At 51.1% G+C, this 22,614-nt stretch overlaps 1 protein-coding gene across 1 annotated transcript in view; it reads right to left on the reverse strand.

Annotated features, from left to right (window-relative positions):
- Nucleotides 1-22,614, reverse strand: part of PIWIL1 (piwi like RNA-mediated gene silencing 1) — a 414,830-nt gene that overhangs the window by 242,513 nt on the left and 149,703 nt on the right. Inside the window, exon 7 of the mRNA XM_088482106.1 lies at nt 21,322-21,402. Within this exon, the coding sequence (XP_088338232.1) occupies nt 21,322-21,402 (81 nt within the window). The remainder of the gene's footprint in view (nt 1-21,321; nt 21,403-22,614) is intronic.

A 22,614-nucleotide genomic window follows, 5' to 3' on the forward strand; every position in this document is an offset into this window, starting at 1 on the left:
AATGCATTTAGAAACCTAGAGATGCCTATTAGGGTGTCCCCTCCGGAGTAGGTCAACATGCTTCACAAAAACAAGAGATATGGTAAGAACTTACCTTTATCATCATTATTTCTGCGAAGTCCATAGGGTCCACCTTGGGGTATAGCTGGATCCACGGGTATCACACAGTTAAAGCTTTTGCTACTCCCAGGATGCACTGGGTCCATCGTCCTCTATACCCCGCCCCCGAGCCATATGCACCTCAGTTAGTAAGTAGCACACAAGAACCATACTCACAGAAAGGGAGACGGAAAACCGGTGACCAGCCACATAGCCCATATGAAGCCAGGTGCGTCAGGGTGGGCGCCCTGTGGACCCTATGGACTTCGTAGAAACAGATATAACAAAGGTAAGTTCTTACCATATCTCGTTTTCTACTTCAGGGTCCATAGGGGGTCCACAGGGTTGACCTTGGGGATGTCCCAAAGCACTTCAACTAAGGGCGGGGACGCTCCTGTGCAGAAAGGAGAATCCAGCGCCCGAAGGATGCATCCTAAGAGGCGAAGGTGTCAAAAGCGTAGAACCTCAGAAAGGTCTGGATGCAAGACCGAGACGCCACGGCTAGCAGCCCACGAGGGACCCACAGACCGAGTAGAATGAGTCTCAACAGAGTAAGGAACAGGCAAACCCTCCTGCCCATAAGCCTCACAAATAACCAAACGAAGCCAACGGGCTAAAGTTGATTGCCGGCAGACCAACCCCTCTTGTGAAAACCAAAGAAGACGAACAAGGAATCAGACTTCCGAATGGAACTATTCCGGTCCACATAAACTTTGAGGGCACGGACCACATCTAAGGAAGCATCCACAGCCGAGAGATCAGGTGACAGAAACGCCGGCACAACAATTCCCTAATTATTGTGGAACTTAGAAACCACTTTAGGTAGAAACCCCGGGCGAGTGCGAAGCACCCCCCTGTCCTGGTGAGAAATCAGAAAAGGAGGACGTCAGGAAAGCGCCCCCAATTCTGACACCCTCCTGGCCGAAGCATTCGCCAGGAGAAAAAACAAGAGATATGGTAAGAACTTACCTTTGTTATCTCTGTTTCTACGAAGTCCATAGGGTCCACAGGGTGACCTTGGGGTATAGCTGGATCCTGGATCCTCGGGCACCACGGAGTTAAAGCTTTCAGCTGCTCCCAGGATGCACTTGGGTCCAACCTCCCCTATACCCCGCCCCCGAGCCACAGGCACCTCAGTTGGTAAGCAGCCCAGGCCGGAGGAGGAGACGAAACAGAGAGAAGGAAGACTGGAACACACAAGAACCATACTCACAGAAATGGGAGACGGAAAACCGGTGACCAGTCACAGAGCCCATATGAAGCCAGGTGTGTCAGGGCGGGTGCCCTGTGGACCCTATGGACTTCGTAGAAACAGAGATAACAAAGGTAAGTTCTTACCATATCTCTTGTTTTCTACTTCAGGGTCCATAGGGGTCCACAGGGTGACCTTGGGGATGTCCCAAAGCAGTCCAACTAAGGGCGGGGACGCTCCTGTGCTGATAGGAGAACCCGGCGCCCAAAGGATGCATCCTGAGAGGCAAAGGTGTCAAACGCATAGAACCTCAAAAAGGTCTGAATGGAAGACCAGGTGGCCGCCTTACAGAGCTGAACAGCAGAGGCGCCACGGCTAGCAGCCCAAGAAGGCCCCACGGACCGAGTGGAATGAGCCTTAACAGAGGCTGGAACAGGTAAACCCTCCTGCATATAAGCCTCAATAATAACAGAACGAAGCCAACGGGCTAGACTCTGTTTGTTGGCAGGCCAACCCCTCTTGTGAAAACCAAAGAGGATAAACAAAGAATCCGACTTCCTCACAGAACTAGTCCGGTCCACATAAACCTGGAGTGCCCTTACAACGTCTAAGGAAGTCTCCCCAGCCGAAACATCAGGTGACTGAAAGGCTGGTACAACAATTTCCTGATTAATGTGGAACCTGGAAACCACCTTAGGCAGGAAATCAGGACGAGTGCGAAGCACCGCTCTGTCCTGATGAAAAATCAGAAAAGGGGGACGACAAGAAAGCGCCCCCAAATTTGAAACCCTCCTGGCAGAAGCAATTGCCAAGAGGAAAACAGTTTTAAAAGTTAGCCACTTGAGCTCCACTGACTCCAAGGGCTCAAAAGGAGGACCCTGTAAGGCCCTAAGAACCACCGCCAAATCCCACGGGGCCACAGGTGGCACAAAGGGAGGCTGGATTCTCAAAACACCCTGGAAAAAGGTGTGTACGTCCGGCATAGCAGCGATCCTGCGCTGGAACCACACCGACAGACCAGACACGTGTACCTTCAGTGAAGAAAGACGTAATCCTAAGTCCAAACCGGACTGAAGGAAAGCCAGAATACGCGAAACTCGGAACACCTGGGGATCATAGTTTCTGGCCTCGCACCACTGAAAGTAAGTGTGCCACACTCTGTGATAGATCCTCGCGGAAGCAGGCTTGCGCGCCCTCAGCATGGTGGTAATAACGGAGCTAGAAAAGCCCCGAGACCTCAGGACGGCTGTCTCAAGAGCCACGCCGTCAAAGATAGTCGACCCAGATCCGGGTGAAGACAGGGCCCCTGAGACAACAGGTCCCGCCGTTGAGGTAGGAGGTACGGAGCGTCGATGGACAGGCTCCGCAGATCGGAGTACCACGGCCTTCTGGGCCACGCTGGGGCCACCAGGATCAGTGTGCCTCCGTCCTGTTTGAACTTGCGCAGGACCCGAGGCAGCAGAGATATCGGAGGGAACAAGTAAGCCAGTTGAAACAGCCATTTCACCGACAGCGCGTCTATCAGACTTGCGCCTGCGTCCCTTGTCCTTGACCCGTACACAGGCAGCTTGTGATTGTAACGGGACGCCATCAGGTCCAGCTCTGGCAGCCCCCACTTGTCCACGAGTAGTTGGAATACCTCTGGATGAAGCAACCATTCCCCGGGATGCACATCGTAACGGCTGAAGAAGTCTGCCTCTCAATTGAGGACTCCTGGGATGAAAACTGCCGAGAGAGCTGGAAGATAGCGCTCCGCCCAAGCCAGGACGCGGGACACCTCCGACATCGCAGCTCGACTGCGAGTCCCTCCCTGGTGATTGATGTACGCCACCGTGGTGGCGTTGTCCGACTGCACCTGAACGGCCCTTCCGTGAAGAGCGGTGCCGGACGACTGCAGGGCTCTGTATACTGCCCGCAGTTCCAGGATGTTGATGGGAAGAATCGCTTCCTCCGCCGACCAACGACCCTGAAGTGACAAGGAGCCTGTCACCGCCCCCCAACCTCGGAGACTGGCATCTGTCGTGAGCAGAACCCATTCCGGGATCCAAAAGGGGCGCCCCTCCAGGAGATGCGCTGTCTGCAGCCACCAGGCTAGGGACAGACGCACCTCCGAGGACAACACCAGCATCTGAGAGCGGATCCTGTGTGGCAATCCGTTCCATTCTGAAAGAATCAGCCCCTGCAGGGGCCTGGAATGGAACTGGGCAAACTCCACCATGTCGAATGCCGACACCATGGACCCCAAAACTCTCATCGCTGAGTGCACCGACACTCTGCCACTGCTCAGACAACTGTGAATCCGCAGCTGTAAGGAGGAGACCTTCTCTGGAGTCAGAAAAGTCCGTTGCTGACGAGAGTCCAGCAGGGCCCCCAAATTAACCATCCGTTGTGATGGGATGAGGGAGGATTTCTTCCAGTTGATCAACCAGCCGTGCGCCTGTAGACAAGCGACCGTCAGGTGGAGATGCTGGATCAGTACCTCCGGGGAGCTTGCCAGCAAGAGGAGGTCGTCTAGATACGGTAGCAACCGTATCCCCTGGCTCCGAAGGTGAGCCGCCATGACCGCCATCACCTTGGTAAATACCCTTGGTGCCGTGGAGAGACCAAAGGGTAGAGCCCTGAATTGGTAGTGGCTGTGGAGAATAGCAAACCGCAGAAACCGTTGGTGCGATGTTGCTATAGGCACATGGAGGTAGGCGTCCTGGATATCCAGGGAGACCATATAATCCCCCGGTTCCATCGCCAGTATGATGGAACGCAAAGTTTCCATCCTGAATTTGGGAACCCTGAGAAACCTGTTCAGGGACTTCAAATTGAGGATGGGGCGATGAGAGCCATTGGGTTTCTGCACCAGAAACAGCGTAGAGTAATACCCCATCCCACGTTGAGACTGTGGTACGGGTATAATGACCCCCGCCGTCAGCAAGGCCTCTATGGCTTCCTGAACCTGCAAGGCCTTGGTTTTGTCCTGAGAAGGACTTGTGCAAAAAAACTGGCAAGGCGGCCTGTGCCGAAAAGACAGGGCGTACCCCTGGGAGACCACTTCTCGCACCCAGGCATCCGTGGTGGTATTGTGCCAGCACTGGGCGAATTGAAGAAGTCGGCCTCCCACTCTGGGGTCCCCCAGAGGGAGGCCCGTCCCATCACGCGGAAGGCTTATCTTCTGGCTTGGAAGAAGGGCGCCTAGCACTCCAGGCTTGCTTCTTTGGCTTTGAGGCGGTCTTGGGTGCGGACTGCCTCGGGAAGGACTGACCCTTTGCCTTGCCCTGAACCCGAAAGGAACGAAACGCCGAGCTCCGGACCTTAGCAGGTGTAGTAGCTGAAGGGAGGAAGGCTGACTTGGATTTTGCAAGGGTATCTACTATTTTGTCCAGGTCCGGACCAAATAGTAATTCCTCATTAAAAGGTAAGGCCTCCGAGCCTTTCTTTGAATCCGCGTCTGCTCTCCAAGACCGCAACCACAAGGATCTACGAGCAGACACTGCTGCCGCCGAAACCCTAGAGGTCAACAGGCTAGCATCCAAAGATGCTTCTCCAATGTAGGAGGCGGCATCTCTCATCTGTCCTAACAACGCCCTCTGGACGTCCGGAGATTCATCCGTAAACGTGTCCTCCAAGGCGTTGGCCCACCCCTCAATGGCCTTGGCCACCCAGGAGATGGCCATGGACGGCCGGGCTACAGCCCCTGAGAGAGAATAAATAGACTTTAGACAAGTCTCCACCTTCCTGTCCGTAGGATCCTTCAGCGAGGATATAGACGGCAATGGCAAAGTAGCACTCCTGATGAGGCGTGTTACATGGGAATCGACTGCAGGCGGAGTTTCCCATTTCTTACAATGCGCTTCCGGGAATGGATAATTGGACGCCAAGCGTTTCTGTGGCAGGAAACGCTTACTGGGCGTCTGCCAGGCCACCGCCATGTGATCAGTCAACTGATCAACGCTGTAGAAGTAACCTTAGCTTTTTTAAAACTAGGATACCTTGACTTGGGAGTGGGTGCCTCATCCTCAATCAGAAGAATAGCCCGCACCGCCTTAACCAGAGCCCGCACATTGATGGAAGACTTAGTGTCTACCTCCTGGACTGAGGCATCTGAGGCTGAGTCATCCTGTACCTCACCATCATCCGAGAACCCCTCAGAATCCGAAAGATGCGCAGCCTGTGCCATGACTGAGCGTTTAGACGCCCTGGAGGGCACGTCACTGCGCAACATCGACTGAAAAGCCGAAGATGCTGCCGCCAAATCTTGGACAGTGTGGGAAAGCGCATCCACCCAGGGTGGAAGAGCTGTCACAGGAGCCTGAAACGGCACCACAGCCGGCTGTGCCACAGGGGTGGACTGAATATACATTGGCAACCCCGCATAGGGACCAACAGGCTGAGACCCCGGGGGAGTCTGCAATAATTGTGGGACACCCGGGGAATGGGGGATGGCAGGCTGGGGCAACGCCCTAGTAGGGGCGGCAGTCGGGACCGACAGACGGTCCGCGATAGACACCAGCACCTGGGAAAACATCGCCCATGGTGGCTCCTGCGAAATGGGAGGTTTAGACGTACCAGGGACCGCCTGGCACCGTCCGCACAGGCCGTCCTGTGACAAATCCTCCCTATCCACTCCTGCAGAACAGCGCCTGCAGGAGAACAATGCTGGAGCCCCGGAGTGCTCAATCTCCTCCTCAGACATGACTTAGGAAGAAAACGTGCGCACTCACCAGTGTGCTGAACAACAGCCCACAATATGGCACCGTGTAGCACACAACTGTATGTGACGGACCTCACAAATACGTGATCTATATAGGTGAGGTCAGTAGAAACACCCTTCCCCCGCACACCTGTAGGGCTTGTAGGAGAAGGAAAGGGATAGGTACAGGCTGACAGTAAGTAGAAAAAAGACACAGACAGGCAGCACTAGCAAAAGTCACATACCATGCAGGAAGATATACTCACTGCACCTTTCCACTACAATCAACCTCCCAGATTCAGTGTCTGGGAGGGCTATAGTGCTGTGTACACTGTCCTTCTGCAGGGGAGAGGTACACAGGGGGACCGGTCCGCGTGCTCCCTGAGAGTATCCACGCTGCCACAGAGAAAATGGCCGCTGGAGACCTCAGAGGAGGAGTGGCCGTGTAGCTGCAGCTCAGCGACGCCAGACTCCGAGCTGAAAGGCGCGCTGAGCTGAGGGGAGGAGCCGCTAGACAGGGAAGGCTTCCTCCCCTGGCTAGCATACTAACCCCAGGGCTTGCCGGCATCCCGCTTGCCGCTTAATTTACCCTGGTGGTCTAGTGGTCTGGCGGGGTATGCCTCCGCTGGAGGGGGGGCCCGCCGCCACCGCTAGCGCCCCCGGTCTGTCCCCTAGACCGGGGGCATGGGACTGCATTTGAAAGGAACCCGTGCACCGCCGCTAATCAGCGGTGCGCGGCTTACCTGATCTCCCCGGCGTCTTCCGGCAGCAGTCCCGGGGGAAACCAGAGTCCGGCTAGTACAGACTCTGGCTTCCCCCACCGCGATCCCCAGTTCAGTGCTGGCGTCGCGGCGCCAGCAGGGAGAAGGAGCGCCAGCGTGGGCGTCTGTACAGACAGCCCAGCGCTGCCGCTCTGGAGAAAAACTGTTAGTAAAAAATAAATAAATAAATTTAACTAAGTTAAATAAAAAATTAAAAGCTTTAGGGGGCTGCTCCAGCAGCCCACCCCGCAGGGTGACCCGACTCCGGCCGGGCACCATCTAAAACTGAGGTGCCTGTGGTTCGGGGGCGGGGTATAGGGGAGGTTGGACCCAAGTGCATCCTGGGAGCAGCTGAAAGCTTTAACTCCGTGGTGCCCGAGGATCCAGGATCCAGCTATACCCCAAGGTCACCCTGTGGACCCCTATGGACCCTGAAGTAGAAACAGCCTTTTTTAATTAAAAAAAAATATATATTTATTAAGGCTTTGCATAATACTAATATATATATATATATATATATATATATATATATACATACACACACACACAGTCAGGTGCATTAATATTGGGACATTGACAGAATTTTCATATTTTGGCCTCTATTCACCACCACAATGGCTTTAAAATGAAACATACAAGATGTGCTTTAACTGCAGACTTTCAGATTTAATTTGAGGGTATCCAAATCAGGTGAACGGTGTAGGAATTACAATGGATTCTATATGTGCCTCCCACTTTTTAAGGGGCCAAAAGTAATGGGACTATCAACTCAAAAGCTATTTCATGGACAGGTGTGGGTTATTCCCTCGTTATTTCATTATCAATTAAGCAGGTAAAAGGTCTGGAGTTGATTCTAGGTGTGACATTTGCATTTGGAATCAGTAGCTGTCGACTCTCAATATGAGATCCAAAGAGCTGTCACTATCAGTGAAGCAAGCCATCATTAGGCTGAAAAAACAAAACAAACCCATCAGAGAGATAGCAAAAACATTAGGTGTGGCCAAATCAACTGTTTGGAACATTATTAAAAAGAAAGAACGCACCGGAGAGCTCAGCAACACCAAAAAACCCGGAAGACCACGGAAAACAACTGTGGAGGATGACAGAAGAATTATTTCCATGGTGAAGAAAAAACCCCTTCAGGAGGTAGATGTATATGTGTCAAAGTCAACAATCAAGAGAAGACTTCACAAGAGTGAATATAGAGGGTTCACCACAAGATGTAAACCATTGGTGAGCCACAAAAACAGGAAAACCAGATTAGAGTTTGCCAAACATCATCTAAAAAAGCCATTACAGTTCTGGAACAACATCCTATGGACAGATGAGACAAAGATCAACTTGTACCAGAGTGATGGGAAGAGAAGAGTATGGAGAAGGAACTGCTCATGATCCAAAGCATACCACATCAGTGAAGCATGGTGGTGGTAGTGTCATGGCGTGGGCATGTATGGCTGCCAATGGTTCCCTTGTATTTTATGCTCATATTCAGTCAAATGCTTCAGAACTCATTGGACGGCGCTTCACAGTACAGATGGACAATGACCCGAAGCATACTGCAAAAGCAACCAAAGAGTTTTTTAAGGCTAAAAAGTGGAATGTTATGCAATGGCCAAGTCAATCCCCTGACCTGAATCCGATTGAGCATGCATTTCACTTGATGAAGACAAAACTGAAGGGAAAATGCCCCAAGAACAAGTAGGAACTGAAGACATTTGCAGTAGAGGCCTGGCAGATCATCATCAGGGATGAAACCCAGCGTCTGGTGATGTCTATGAGTTCGCGTTCGAGACTTCAGGCTGTAATTGCCTGCAAAGGATATGCAACAAAGTATTAAAAAGTGAAAGTTAGATTTAGGATTGTTTAGTTTGTCCCATTACTTTTGGCCCCTTAAAAAGTGGGAGGCACATATAGAAACCGTTGTAATTCCTACACCGTTCACCTGATTTGGATGTAATTACCCTCAAATTAAATGTGAAAGCCTGCAGTTAAAGCACATCTTGTTTGTTTCATTTCAAAGCCATTGTGGTGGTGAATAGAGGCCAAAATATGAAAATTCTGTCAATGTCCCAATACTTCTGGGACTGTATATTAGACAATATTGTATAAACAATAAAAAATTGTGACAGGGATAAATGAAGGGAAATAATCCCTATAGTAAAGCCATGAAATACAGTCTTAACCGTCAACCACTTGTGTTCCACCGACCCAAGATTCAAATGGAGGACCCTGTAGGGCCTGAAGCGCCACCGCCAAATCCCAAGGAGCCACTGGGGGAACAAAGGGAGGCTGAATTCTGAGGACACACTGGAAAAAGGTCCGGACATCAGGCATAGTAGCAACCCTGCGCTGGAACCACACAGATAGTGCAGACACATGAACTTTCAAAGAAGCTAGGCGTAAGCCTAGGTCCAAACCAGACTGAAGGAACGCCAAAACCCTAGAAACACGAAACGCCTGAGGATCGTAGTTTCTGGACTCACACCACTGAAAATAGGTATGCCACACTCTGTGGTAAATCCTGGCAGAAGCAGGCTTGCGCACCTGTAGCATCGTGCTGGAAAAACCCCGGGACCTTAAGACAGATGTCTCAAGAGCCACGCTGTCAAAGACAGACGACCCAGATCCCCTGAGACAACAGGTCCCGATGTTGAGGCAGAGGGAACGGAGCATCGATGGAGAGTCTCCGAAGATCGGAGTACAAAGGACGTCTAGGCCAAGCCGGAGCCACCAGCAGAAGCGTGCCGCCGTCCTGCTTGAATTTCCGAAGGACCCGAGGCAGCAGGGATATCTGAGGGAATAGATACACCAGCTGAAATGTGAATTTCACAGACAGCGCGTCCACCAGGCTTGCGCCAGTGTCCCTTGTCTTGGACCCGTAACAAGGGCAGCTTGTGATTGTGACGGGAGGGAGGCCATAAGGTCCACCTCCGGCAGTCCCCACCAGTCCACGAGTAGTTGAAATACCTCTTGGTGTAGCGACCATTCCCCGGGATGCACGTCATGAGGGCTGAGGAAGTCAGCCTCCCAAATGAGGACTCCTGGAATGAAGACTGCCGAGACGGCCGGAAGGTGGCACTCCGCCCAAGACAGTATGCGTGACACCTCTGACATCACTGTTCGACTGCGAGTGCCCCCTTGATAGTGATGTACGCCACCGTAGTGACGTTGTCGGACTGAATTTGGACGGCCCTTCCTTGAAGAGCGTGACCGCACAACTGGATGGCTCTGTACACGACCCAAAGTTCCAGAATGTTGATGGGAAGAACCGCTACTTCTGCAGTCCAACGGCCCTGAAGGGAAAGTGGACCCGTCACTGCACCCCAACCCCGGTGACTGGCATCTGTCGTGAGCAGAATCCAGTCCGGGATCCAAAAGGGGCGACCCTTGGTGAGATGTGACGTCTGAAGCCACCAAGCAAGTGACAGGCGCACCTCCGGAGACAAAGCCAGCATCTGAGACCTGATCCGGAGTGGTAACCCGTTCCATTTGGAAAGAATCAGCCCTGCAGGGGCCTGGAATGAAACTGGGCATACTGCACCATGTCAAATGCCGACACCATGGACCCTAGAACCCTCATTGCCGAGTGAACAGATACTCGGCAACTCGTCAGGCAACTGCGCACCCGCAGTTGTGAACCTTTGCTGATGAGAATCCAGTAGGGCTCCCAAATGAAACATCCATTGTGAAGGAATCAGGGTGGACTTTTTCCAATTCATCAGCCATACGTGCACTTGCAGACAAGCGATAGTCAGGTGTAGATGTTGTATAAGTACCTGTGGAGAGCTTGCCAGCAATAGGAGGTCATCCAGATACAGCAGAAGCAGTATACCCTGGCTCCGAAGAAGGGCGGCCATGACCGCCATAATTTTGGTGAATACCCTTGGAGCCGTGGAGAGGCCAAAGGGCACAGCCTGAAACTGGTAGTGGTGTTGTCGTATAGCAAACCTCAGATATCTTTGGTGTGAAGGCGCTATAGGAACATGAAGGTAGACGTCCTGGATGTCCAGGAAGACCATGTAACCGCAAGGTTCCATAGCCAGAATGATGGAATGCAAAGTTTCCGTCCTGAATTTGGGCACTCTGAGGAACTTGTTCTGTGACTTTAAATTGAGGACAGGCCGATGAGACCCATTGGGTGTCTGGACCAGAAACAGAGAAGAATAGTAACACGTCCCACTTTGAGAAGGCGGAACGGGAAAAATTACCCCTGCTTTCAGCACGGACTCTATAGCTTCCTGAATATGCAAGGCCTTGGTCTGATGCTGAGAAGGACTCGTGAAGAAGAATTGTGGATGTCTGTGACGAAAGGAGAGGGCGTACCCCAGAGAGACCACTTCTCGAACCCAGGCATCTGTGGTGGTGTTGTACCAGCACTGGGCAAATTGAAGAAGTTGGCCTCCCACTTTGGGATACCCCAGAGGGAGGCCCGTCACATCAGGCAGAAGGTTTATCCTCCGGCTTGAAAGTAGGGCGTCTAGCACTCCACGCTTGCCTCTTTGGTTTAGGGGCCGACTTGGTCTCGGGACGGACTGTCCCTTGGACTTTCCCTGAGAACGAAAGGACTCAAATGCAGAGGTCCTAGTCTTAGAAGGTGCAGCTGACGATGGTAGCAAAACTGACTTAGACTTAGCCAGGGTATCCACAATTTTTTCCAGGTCTGGGCAAAATAATATCTCCCTATTAAAGGGTAAGGCCTCCAGGCCTTTCTTGGAATCCGTATCCGCTCTCCAAGAACGCAGCCAAATAGACCGGAGAGCAGACACAGCTGCAGCCGATACACTGGAAGTCAGAAGACTGGCATCCAAAGACGCTTCTCCAATATAGGAAGTGGCATCCCTCATCTGTCCCACCAAAGCTCTCTGCATCTCCGAAGCATCCTCAGAAAAAGTATCTTCCAGTATATTGGCCCAGCTCTCGATGGCTTTAGCCACCCAAGAGATGGCCATGGACGGACAGGCCACTGCCACTGAGAGAGAATAAATTGATTTTAAACAAGTCTCCACTTTCCTGTCTGTGGGATCCTTTAGGGATTAAATGGACGGCATAGGCAAGGTAGCACTCTTGATTAAGCGAGTAACATGAGAATCCACCGCAGGCGGGGTTTCCCACTTTTTGCAATAACCTGCAGGAAACTGATAAGTAGACACTAAACGTTTCTGCAGCTGGAACCTCTTACTAGACGACTGCCAGGCCTCCGCCATATTATCAGTCAGCTGGTAAGATAGGGGAAAAACAGCCAAAGTCACTTTTGTCTGTTTGAAATTCGGATACTTCCGTCATCCTCAATTTCAAGAATAGACCGCACCACCCTTACCAGTGACGGCACATTAATGGAAGATTTAGATTCCACCTCCCAGTCAGGGGAATCCAAGTCAGAGTCCTCAGGTAATTCCCCATCATCCGAGGACGCCTCCGAGTCTGATACATTGCGCAGACAGGGATGACATAACAGGGATGACATAACAGGGCGTTTAGGCACCTTCTGAGACCTGTCACTTCGTAGCATAGTTTTAAAGGCCAAAGATGAGGCCGCCAAACTCTGGACTGAACTGGAGAACACATCCACCCATGGTGGTTGACCCGCCTGGGGAAGACCCTGAGAGGAAATGACGGACTGCTGTGTCACTGGAGGGGACTGAAAATACATAGTTAACCCCGCATATGGACTAACAGCCTGAGGCCCAGAGGAAGACTGCAATAGATGCGGTATAGCCTGAGAAGGGGGGATGGCTGGTTGGGGTAATCCCCTAGGGGGGAGGGCAGTCGGGACCGCCAGACGGTCCGCGATGTAAGCCAGCACCTGAGAAAACACTGCCCAAGGGGAGTTCTGTCCCGAAATTGGGGGGTTAGAGGGACAAGGTAACTGCTGGCACCGCACACACAGCCCATCCTGAGACAAATCCTCCTTATTAACACCTGCGACACAGCGTCTGCAGGAGAACAGAGTAGGAGCGGCGGAGTGCTCAACTTCCTCGTTAGACATGACAAAATAAATATATACAGATATATATCAACACAATAGGGAAGTTCAGTGATTTACTCCTGGCGCACCCACAAGCATGCAGCACACAAGCCCATTGATATGGCACCGTGTAGCACACAAACAGTATGTGACCGACCTCACAAATACATGAGTTTATGTAAGTGAGATCCAAGAAAATCCCATCCCACACACACCTGGCAGGTCCGAAGGAGAAGGAAAGGGATAGGTATAGACTGACAGTATTTAGAAATAAAGCACAGACAGTCAGCACTAGCAAAAGTCACATACAATGCAGAAAGTTAATATTCACTGCATCTTGTCATTACAATCAACCTGCCCAGATTCAGTGTCTGGGATGGCTATAGTGCGGTGTACGCTGTCCTAGCATGAGAGAGGTACACAGGAGGACTGGTCCGCATGCTGCCTGAGAGATCTGCGCTGCCACTGTAGGGAAGATGGCCCCTGGGGCCCTGGGGACCTCAGAGGAGGAGTGCAGCTCAGTGTCGCCAGACCCGAGCGGAAAGACGCGCTGAGAATAGGAGCTGCTAAACAGGAAAGGCTGCCTCCCTGGCTAGCATTTAACGCAAGCAGTGACCCGCGACTTACCTGTTCCCCGTCGATGGGATTCCTCCAGAGTACTGCTAGTACAGACTCTGGGGTCCCGCTGCGATCCCCAGATCTGTACTGGCGTCGCAGCGGCGGCGGGATGCAGGAGCGGCAACTTGGACGTTCAATACTGCCACTCTGAAGAGTTTCAAAATCAAATAAAACAAAAAAACGCCAAAAATAAAATAAGCTTAGGAGCTGCTATGGAGCCCCCCCTGCGCACAGGGTGACCCGACTCCGGCCGGGCACCAACTAAAACTGAGGTGCCTGTGGCTCGGGGGCAGAGTACAGAGGAGGATGGACCCAGTGCATCCTGGGAGCAGCAAAAGCTTTAACTGCGTGGTGCCCATGGATCCAGATCCAGCTATACCCCAAGGTCAACCCTGTGGACCCCCTATGGTACCTGAAGTAGAAAGACGGGAATTCTGCATATCCGAAGCGCTAGTCTTAGTGTTCTGTAGCCACAGCACCTGGTATTCCCAGGCGATTCAAGTACTGACCAACTTTAGCTTCCGAGACCAGACAACATCGGGCGTGTTCAGGGTGGTATGACCATAGGCCTCAGCATATTAGAAGCAAAGAACAGCTATTATCCTGTTAAACCGGAAGGCTACATCTACTGAGACAACGGTCACGCCTCAAATATTAGACATAATGTCCCAATGAGCTGAGGAACTTCAGAATACCGGACAGGGACGCAGCATTATCTAGACTGTGACCTAAAGTGCGGTTCCTGTCCAGCCTCTGCTGGAAAGATGCAGATACCTGCACTTAAAGTGAGAAGGGCTGCATCCATGGCTCCTAAAGCAGAATGCTATAAGGTACTCAGTTAGGCCCCAGCAGGGATACTAGTAGGGGAAGAAGGTCCTGGGATCGCCAGTCTGTGTGACGGATACACTGACACTGCAAAATATGTGCACTGGCCCTTAGTCAACTGCAACCATACCTATAAGAGAGGTAGTCCAGGCCGGTTCCAGGTGGAAATCATGCCCGACTGACACTCACTGCGAAACACCGTACACAGAGCCCATCGTGGTATGGCGCCTTAGGAGAAAGTACAGAGGTACAAGTCCTGCAGTTAAACAACACTGAAGCACCCCCATCCCGTGGTGCTTTGCCCTTGGAAAACCTGGTACCGCAATCCAGGGCAGTCCCCATACACCAGTTAGCTAAAGTACTGTGTGCAATCAAAGGGGGAGTGCAATGAATGTGACCTCACCACACAATAAGCTTTATAGACGAGGGACTTACAAAACTGTCAGAAGAAAATTACAAATAAAATGTACTCCTGAACAAAAATACATGCACACAGAAATTTTTAATGCTGTATCAATGGGAAGATTATGCTCAACAATCCAAATCCCACGGTAGAAAGGAGATTAAAGTATAACCCGACCTAAGAGGGGCAGGTATACAGGGAGACAGAAGACCTTCACTGCTCTCCAGAGACAGACTAGAAGACCCAGGTTAAAATGGCTGCTCAGTGTCGTAGTTGGGAGTGGAGGGAGAATCCATGTGGAATGGCTGTCGCAGTGAGGGAGCGCGCCAAGGAAGCGGGGGGAATGGCTGAATGGGGAGAGCCTACCTTCCCCTAGCTGAACCAGATCCTCCAGGGCAGTGGCTGCATCTAATGAAGCACACCATTGCTTGTGCCCTGGTGGTTTAGCGCAGGCGCCAGGCGGCCTGGGCGACCACTCTCAGCGCCACCTGTGGTCTCCCACAGGTGGAAAAAGCAGCTGCAGAGCGGCTCTTAGTAAGCAGGGATCTGCTCTTACCATTGGAGCACCGTCTGTGCTCCCTCCCCCAGCGTCCGGCTGCGTGTCTCTGGTGTGTGCTGGGGGACCAGCCGATATCACTGACCCACTCGACAGAGTTGCTGACGCCAGTGCAGGGGGTTGAGGGAGCAGCATGCGGGCGTCCTATATCATGCCTAGCGCTGCCCACTCAGACGAAAAAATAAATAAATTAAAGCATAGACAGCAGAGCAGTCTCTAACATGTGCCCTGCTCAGGACACCAAACTAAAAATGGTCTGCCTGAGGCTGGGAGGGGGGGGGGGGGCGGGGCTGCTGGGAGAAGAAGCTTAACTAGTTGGTGCACGGACTCCACCTGGTCCACCCTATACCCATGGTCTCTGCCTGTGTCTCCTATGGACTGTGAAGTAAAACATTATGCCTTATACCATGGGGGGTTTCAAGCTCAGAATCAGATTAAGGTAAAAAAAAAAAAAAATAGTTCACTACTGAAAAATTCATTAGAAAAGTAATGTGAGAAACTTTCAAGTCATCCGAAGCAGCGAGCAAAGATATTAAGTTATTTATATGGATAATAATATGAGATATGGTAAGAACTTACCTTTGCTATCGCTATTTCTACGAAGTCCATAGGGTTCCACAGGAGACCTTGGGGTATAGGTGATGACGTCATGCATCGGGCACCATAGAGTTAAGTTTTCAGCCTCCCTGGATGCACTAGGGTCCCCCTCCTATACCCCGCCCCCGAGCCAAGGCATCTCTGTTACGTACCAAGCCATAGGCCGGATTAGGAGAAGGAAGAGAGAGAAAAAAGATCTGGACACACACAAGAATCACATTCTCTCCAGAGGGAGACGGAAAAACCGGTGACCAGAGTAAAGTCCATCTGCAACACAGGTGCGACAGGGCGGGAGTCCTGTGGAACCCTATGGACTTCGTAGAAATAGAGATAACAAAGGTAAGTTCTTACTATATCTCATATTTTCTACATCAGGGTCCATAGGGTATCCACAGGATACCTTGGGGATGTCCCAAAGCAGTATCCTTCAAGGGTGGGGACGCTCCTGTGCTGAAAGGAGAATCCGCCGCCCGAAGGAAGCATCCTGAGAGGCAAAGGTGTCAAACGCGTAATACCTCACAAAGGTATGGAGAGAGTACCACATGGCAGCCTTGCAGATCTCGACTGCCGAGGCACCACGTCGAGCTGCCCACGAAGGACCCACAGACCTAGTGGAATGAGCCCTCACAGAGGAAGGAACCGGAAGGCCTTCATGAAGATAAGCTTCTGAAATGGCCATACGAATCCAACCTGCCAAAGTCTGCTTTGAAGCAGGCCAACCCTTTTTACGGAAGCCATAGAGGACAAACAAGGCGTCCGACTTCCTAAACGAAGAAGCGCGGTCAACATAAATCCTTAAGGCCCGCACAACGTCCAAAGTGGCCTCACCCACTGAAAGGTCGGGTGAGTTAAAAGCCGGCACAATGATTTCCTCGTTGATATGGAGGGGTGAAACAACTTTGGGAAGAAATTCAGGACGAGTGCGCAGCACTGCCCTGTTCCCATGAAAAATCAGGAAAGGGGGTCTACAGGATAGAGCCCCTAAGTTAGAAACACGTCTGGCCGAAGCGATGGCCAGAAGGAAAATTGTTTTAGCTGTCAGCCATTTCAGGTCCACTGAGCCCAGTGGTTCAAACGGCGGTCCCTGGAGAGCCCTCAGGACCACAGCTAAATCCCAGGCGCCACCGGTGGAACAAAAGGCGGCTGAATTCGAAGAACACCTTGCATAAAGGTGCGCACATCAGGGATTGTAGCAATCCTACGATGGAACCAGACGGACAGGGCAGACAGCTGCACCTTCAGAGAAGCAAGGCGAAGCCCATGGTCTAGTCCCGCCTGTAGGAAAGCCAACTCTAGACAGACGGAACTCCTGAAGTGCATAACCTCTCGACCGACACCACTGGAAGAACGTATGCCACACACGATGGTAAATTCTTGCAGAAGAAGGCTTCCGAGATCTTAGTATAGTTCGTACTATAGAGCTGGAACACCCCCTGGACCTTAACATGGCCGTCTCAACAGCCACGCCGTCAAAGACAGCCGAGTAAGGTCAGGGTGAAGACAAGGACCCTGTGACAGTAGGCCAGGTCGCAGCGGCAGCCACAGAGGACTGTCCACGTACAGAACCCTGAAGGTCTGAGAACCAGTGCCTCCTGGGCCACGCGGGAGCTCTCAACTGGGGTGTTCCTCCTTCCTGTTTGAATTTCCGGATTAGCCGAGGAAGAAGGGAAAATGGAGGAAATAGAAAAGCAAACCGGGACGTCCACTGGACGGACAGAGCATCCACCAGAGACGCCTTTTCGTCTCTTGTGCGAGACCCGTACATCTGCAACTTGTTCTTGTGCCGTGACGCCATGAGGTCGATCTCTGGAAGACCCCACCTGACCACCAGAAGTTGAAAGACGTCCTGGTGCAGGGACCACTCCCCCGGATGAGAAAGTCCGCCTCCCAGTTGAGAACTCCCGGGTGAATACTGCTGATATGGCCGGGAGATTGCGCTCCGCCCAGACCAGAATGCGGGACACCTCTACGAGTGCCGCCCGACTTCGGGTTCCTCCTTGACGATTTATGTAGGCCACGGTGGTGTCGTTGTCCAACTGGACCTGCACGGGGTGACCTTGGAGAACCCGCTGTGCCTGCTGGAGAGCATTGAAAACGGCGCGGAGTTCCAAGATGTTTCCATCTTCCCTGGAACAAGTGTGGACCCGTCACCGCTCCCCAGCCCCGAAGGCTGGCGTCCGTTGTCAGTAGGACCCAGTTCTCCACCCAAAACGGACGACCCTTGTTGAGATGGGTCGTCTGCAACCACCAGGCAAGGGACAGGCGAACCTCCGGAGTGAGCAGCATCGTCTGGGATTTTAGACTCTGAGGCAGTCCATTCCATTTGGACAGGATCAATTACTGCAGAGGTCTGGAGTGAAACTGGGCATATTCCACCATGTCGAATACTGACACCATGGAGCCCAGTAACATCATCGCCGAGTGTAGAGACACACGGCGACTCTGCAGACAACTGAGCACCCTCAACTGCAAGGCAGAGATCTTTTCCCCCTTCACAAAGATCCTCTGCTAACTGGAGTCCAATAAGGCTCCGAGGTGCAGAATCCTCTGCGACGGGATCAGGGTGGACTTTTGCCAGTTTATCAACCACGTGGCGATGCAGTACTGCAATTGTCAGATCCAAGTGGCGTAGAAGGAGCTCTGGAGACCCTGCTACCAACAAAAGGTCGTCTAGGTACGGCAACAAGCGGACTCCCTGCAGCCGCAGGGACGCCGCCATGACCTTGGTGAATACACGTGGTGCTGTCGCCAGGCCAAAAGGTAACGCCTGAAACTGAAAGTGATCGATGCGGATTGCAAACCTGAGGAACTGTTGGTGACGCAAAAGAATAGGGACATGCAGGTAAGCGTCCTGTATGTCCAACGACACCATGTAATCCCCAGGCTCCAGCGCCAGAATAATGGACCGTAGGGTCTCCATCCGAAACCGCGGCACCCGCAAGGACTTGTTGAGGGCCTTGAGGTTGAGAATCGGACGGTACGACCCATTGGGTTTCTGCACCAAAAATAGATTGGAATAGAAACTCTGGCCCCTCTGGGAGAATGGAACAGGCACTATAACTCCAGCCTGGAGCATAGTGTGCAAAACCTTCCGCAGTTCCATGGCTTTGGTCTGGTCTAAGGGAAGACACGTGGTGAAGAATCGGGATGGGGGCCTGTGCCGAAAGGAGAGGGCGTACCCGTGAGAAACCACCTCTAGAACCCAAGTGTCTGTCGTAGTTGCCGACCAACACTGGGCGAACTGCAGCAGGCAGCCTCCCACTTTGGGAACCCCCAAAGGGAGGCCTGGACCATCAGGCCGCAGGCTTGTCATCAGACTTAGGGGCCGGACGTCTGGTACTCCAGGCCTGTTTCCTGGGCTTGGCCGATTTCTTGGGCCCAGCCTGTCTGGGAAATGACTGTGCCTTAGGCCTACCCTGGGCACTATAAGGCCGAAAGGATGACGTACCCGAACTGGAAGGGACCGCAGCAGACGGGAGACATGCAGATTTGGCTGCCGCCAGCGTGGCCACAATTTTGTCCAGATCCGGACCAAAGAGGAGTTCTCCATTAAATGGCAAAGCTTCCAATCCCCTTTTGGAATCAGCATCCGCCTTCCAGGATTGCAACCATAAGGTGCGACGAGCAGCCACAGCTGCCAAGGAAATGCGAGAAGTGAGGGTACTAATATCCAAAGCCGCTTCATTGATGTAAGTGGCCGAATCCCGGAGATTGCCTATCAATTCGGACAGTTCAGCCGAACAGTCGGAATCCAAAGACGCCTCCAAACTATCGGCCCAGCGTACCATAGCTCTGGCTACCCAACATACGGCCATAGCCAGTCTGGATGCCCCCCCCGCAAGGGAATAAATGGACTTCAGGCAGATCTCCACCTTACGGTCCGTAGCATCCTTTAAGGAGGACAGGGAGGGCATGGGCAAGGTGGCACTTCGGACTAGGCGTGTCACATGAGAATCCACCTGAAGAGGGGTTTCCCACTTGAGAAATAATTGTCCGCAAACGGATAAGCCACCGCTAAACATCTTTGAGGCTGATACCATTTGCCAGGATGTTTCCACGCCTCCTCTAAATGGTCTACTAACTGACCCCGAAAGAGGAAACACTGGTAGGACACAGTGCTGCATACACAGACCTGTTCCAACGGAGGAGAGGTATGCCGGGGGACCCAGACCACGATGCCACCGATCAGCAGCTTCCAGCAGCGTTCACCATGCTTCCATAAAGATGGCCACCGAGGAGCAGAGAGAAGGCCGGCCTGGGGGAGGAGCGCTGCCACAGGGCCAATTGGCAGGTGCAGAGAGGGCTGTGTGCAGCGGGGGAGGCGCTGGCTGTGTACAGGGAAGGCGCGCTCCCCTGGCATGCAATTGACCCCTGGGACGCCGCAGCGCTACCGCTCAGCTGCGGTCCGCTATCCCAGGGGGGTAGGGGAAGCACAGGTTTGTTACCTGGCTCCACACTGCAGCCAGTCCCCAGGGAGCCCCCTGCCTGGGGACTCAGGACCATGTTTCAGCGGGGATCCACCGTGGGACCCCGCTGCTTACCTGCTGCCCCCCTTGAATCCGGCCATGGTACAAAACATCTGGGGTCACCGCTAGCTGTGACCCCAGATGCTTACCAGCATCCGCGGATCAGTACCGGCGTTCTGGTACCGGTGGGGGTGTAGGGAAGACAGCATGGACGTCAGTAGTGACTGTCCATGCTGTACTTCCAGATGGGCAGCCACAGCTGCCTTGAAGAAAACTTCAGGGGCTAATCCTTAGCCCCCCTCTAAACAGGTGCTCCGACTCCGAGCCGGGCACCAACGAAACTGAGATGCCTTTGCTCGGGGGCGGGGTATAGGAGGGGGACCCTAGTGCATCCTGGGAGGCGGAAAACTTAACTCTATGGTGCCCGATGCCTGACGTCATCACCTATACCCCAAGGTATCCTGTGGATACCCTATGGACCCTGATGTAGAAATTTTAATCAGTCTAAGTTCTCTACAAACACTAGCATTAACATACCAGTATGTTTTTGGGAATATGGAGAGACTGGGAGGGAGGTTATGCAGAAAGATGCATCTTTAAACACAAAGGAAACATACCAGCTCTAAATCAGGCTTATTCAGAATGCTGCCTTCCAGCTGCTGTGTAACTACACATGCCAATATGCCCTGCCAGTTTTACCTTGCCCTAAAAGCAAAACTGTAGCAGGGAATGCGGAGATGTGTTTCACAGCAGCTGGAGGGCCGCATGTTGAATACCCCTGCTCTAGACCATACTTATGTGGCCACAGTACTATGAGACGCCAACGTTAACCACTATGCCATTAAGTCATTATTAGTTTTGAAAGGATATTTCAAAAACACCAAAGAAAGGAAAACATCGGAACTGCAAAATATAAAATTAATAAACTGTAAAAACTATGGTTCGAATAATCACATTTCTTTTTCTTTTAGTTTTTCCTCTATTTTTCCCCAGGCGTTAAGCTAACCCACCAACCTTTTGTTTTTTAAATATACCAGACACAATAACTGCTTTGGGTAAAAGGTTTTCTAAGCAAAAGGATGTGGCATTCTAATGTGAATAGAACACAGAAAATCCAATACCGTATACCAAATGTAAATTTAATTATTATTAACTTACTTATGATTTCTGATTTCTATAGGATCATTAGGGTTGTAGTAATTACGTCCAATTTGTTTCATGTTCATCATCTTGAGTAGCCTGCAAAAGTGAAATTAAAAACAGCCAAAAACAGTTCAGTAGACAAAAACAATTATTCTGTGTTCACAAGTCAAATAAAGCATATTCAATGTTTCCTGCTAAAGTGCTTGCGCAATTAACATAGGGAAGTATACTGTAGTTTAAGTCAAATGCAGAATGATGCATCTTTAAAATGCATCAAATTACCTTTCAAGAACTCCCTACACCATTTCATAGGCATGTAGGACATAAGTGATTAATGAGTTCAATACAGATGACAATTCAATAAAATATTGACTGAATAAAACAAGTTAAAGAAATGTATGCTAATACAGGGCACATATATTCCAAACTTTAAAATAATTTGATTAATAAAAAGCAAAAAATAAAAAATGTTATATCAATAAAAAAATCTTATTATATATATATATATATATATATATATATATATATATATATATATATATACACATATTTTATTAGTCCAGTTCGGCATTCAAAGTTCTTGTGCAAGGAATGAAGGGTGCCTTCCCAAAATAAGCATATATACATACACACACATACAGATCCTTCCTTTAGAGCAATGTAGCCCGCAGGGATGAAAGGAATAGGCGGCACTCCTCCGTGTCCTGATGAAAGTGTCCTGCGCGGTCTTGAAACGTCGACCCTACTATTGTGCACTATGTAACTATGTAATTAATACAATTTGCTTTTGCTCATCACGGAGGAGTGCGGCCTATTCATTCTTCCCTGTGGGCTACATCGCTCTAAAGGAAGGATCTGTATATATATATATATATATATATATATATTTTCATGAGAAAGTCCCGGCACTCCATAAGCCCCAAGCTGGGCAAATACCTTGCTCCAGGTGCCCCCAATGAGGCGGAGATCACTCCCCTCTATCCAATCCACAGCAAACAAAGCGGCACTCAGGAGACTTTGCACTGGGGTGAAACAACGTGTTTTACTTCAATGTTTCGGGATGCAGAGAACCCGTCTTCTGTGTGTTTCACCCCAGTGCAAAGTCTCCTGAGTGCCGCTTTGTTTGCTGTGGATTATATATATATATATATATATATATATATATGAACCAGATCCTTGGAAAAGCACAGTAGAACCAATATATTTGTAAAATTGTCACTCTGAGACTGATTGATTAATGCAAGTAAGCAGTGACACAAAGACAGTCCTTATCAGTGGTAAAATAAGAGTTGTGGTATTTGTTAATTC

The sequence above is a fragment of the Taudactylus pleione genome, unplaced genomic scaffold (genome assembly GCF_031769625.1).
Source record: "Taudactylus pleione unplaced genomic scaffold, aTauple2 ptg000282l, whole genome shotgun sequence".
NCBI classification, from domain to species: domain Eukaryota; kingdom Metazoa; phylum Chordata; class Amphibia; order Anura; family Myobatrachidae; genus Taudactylus; species Taudactylus pleione.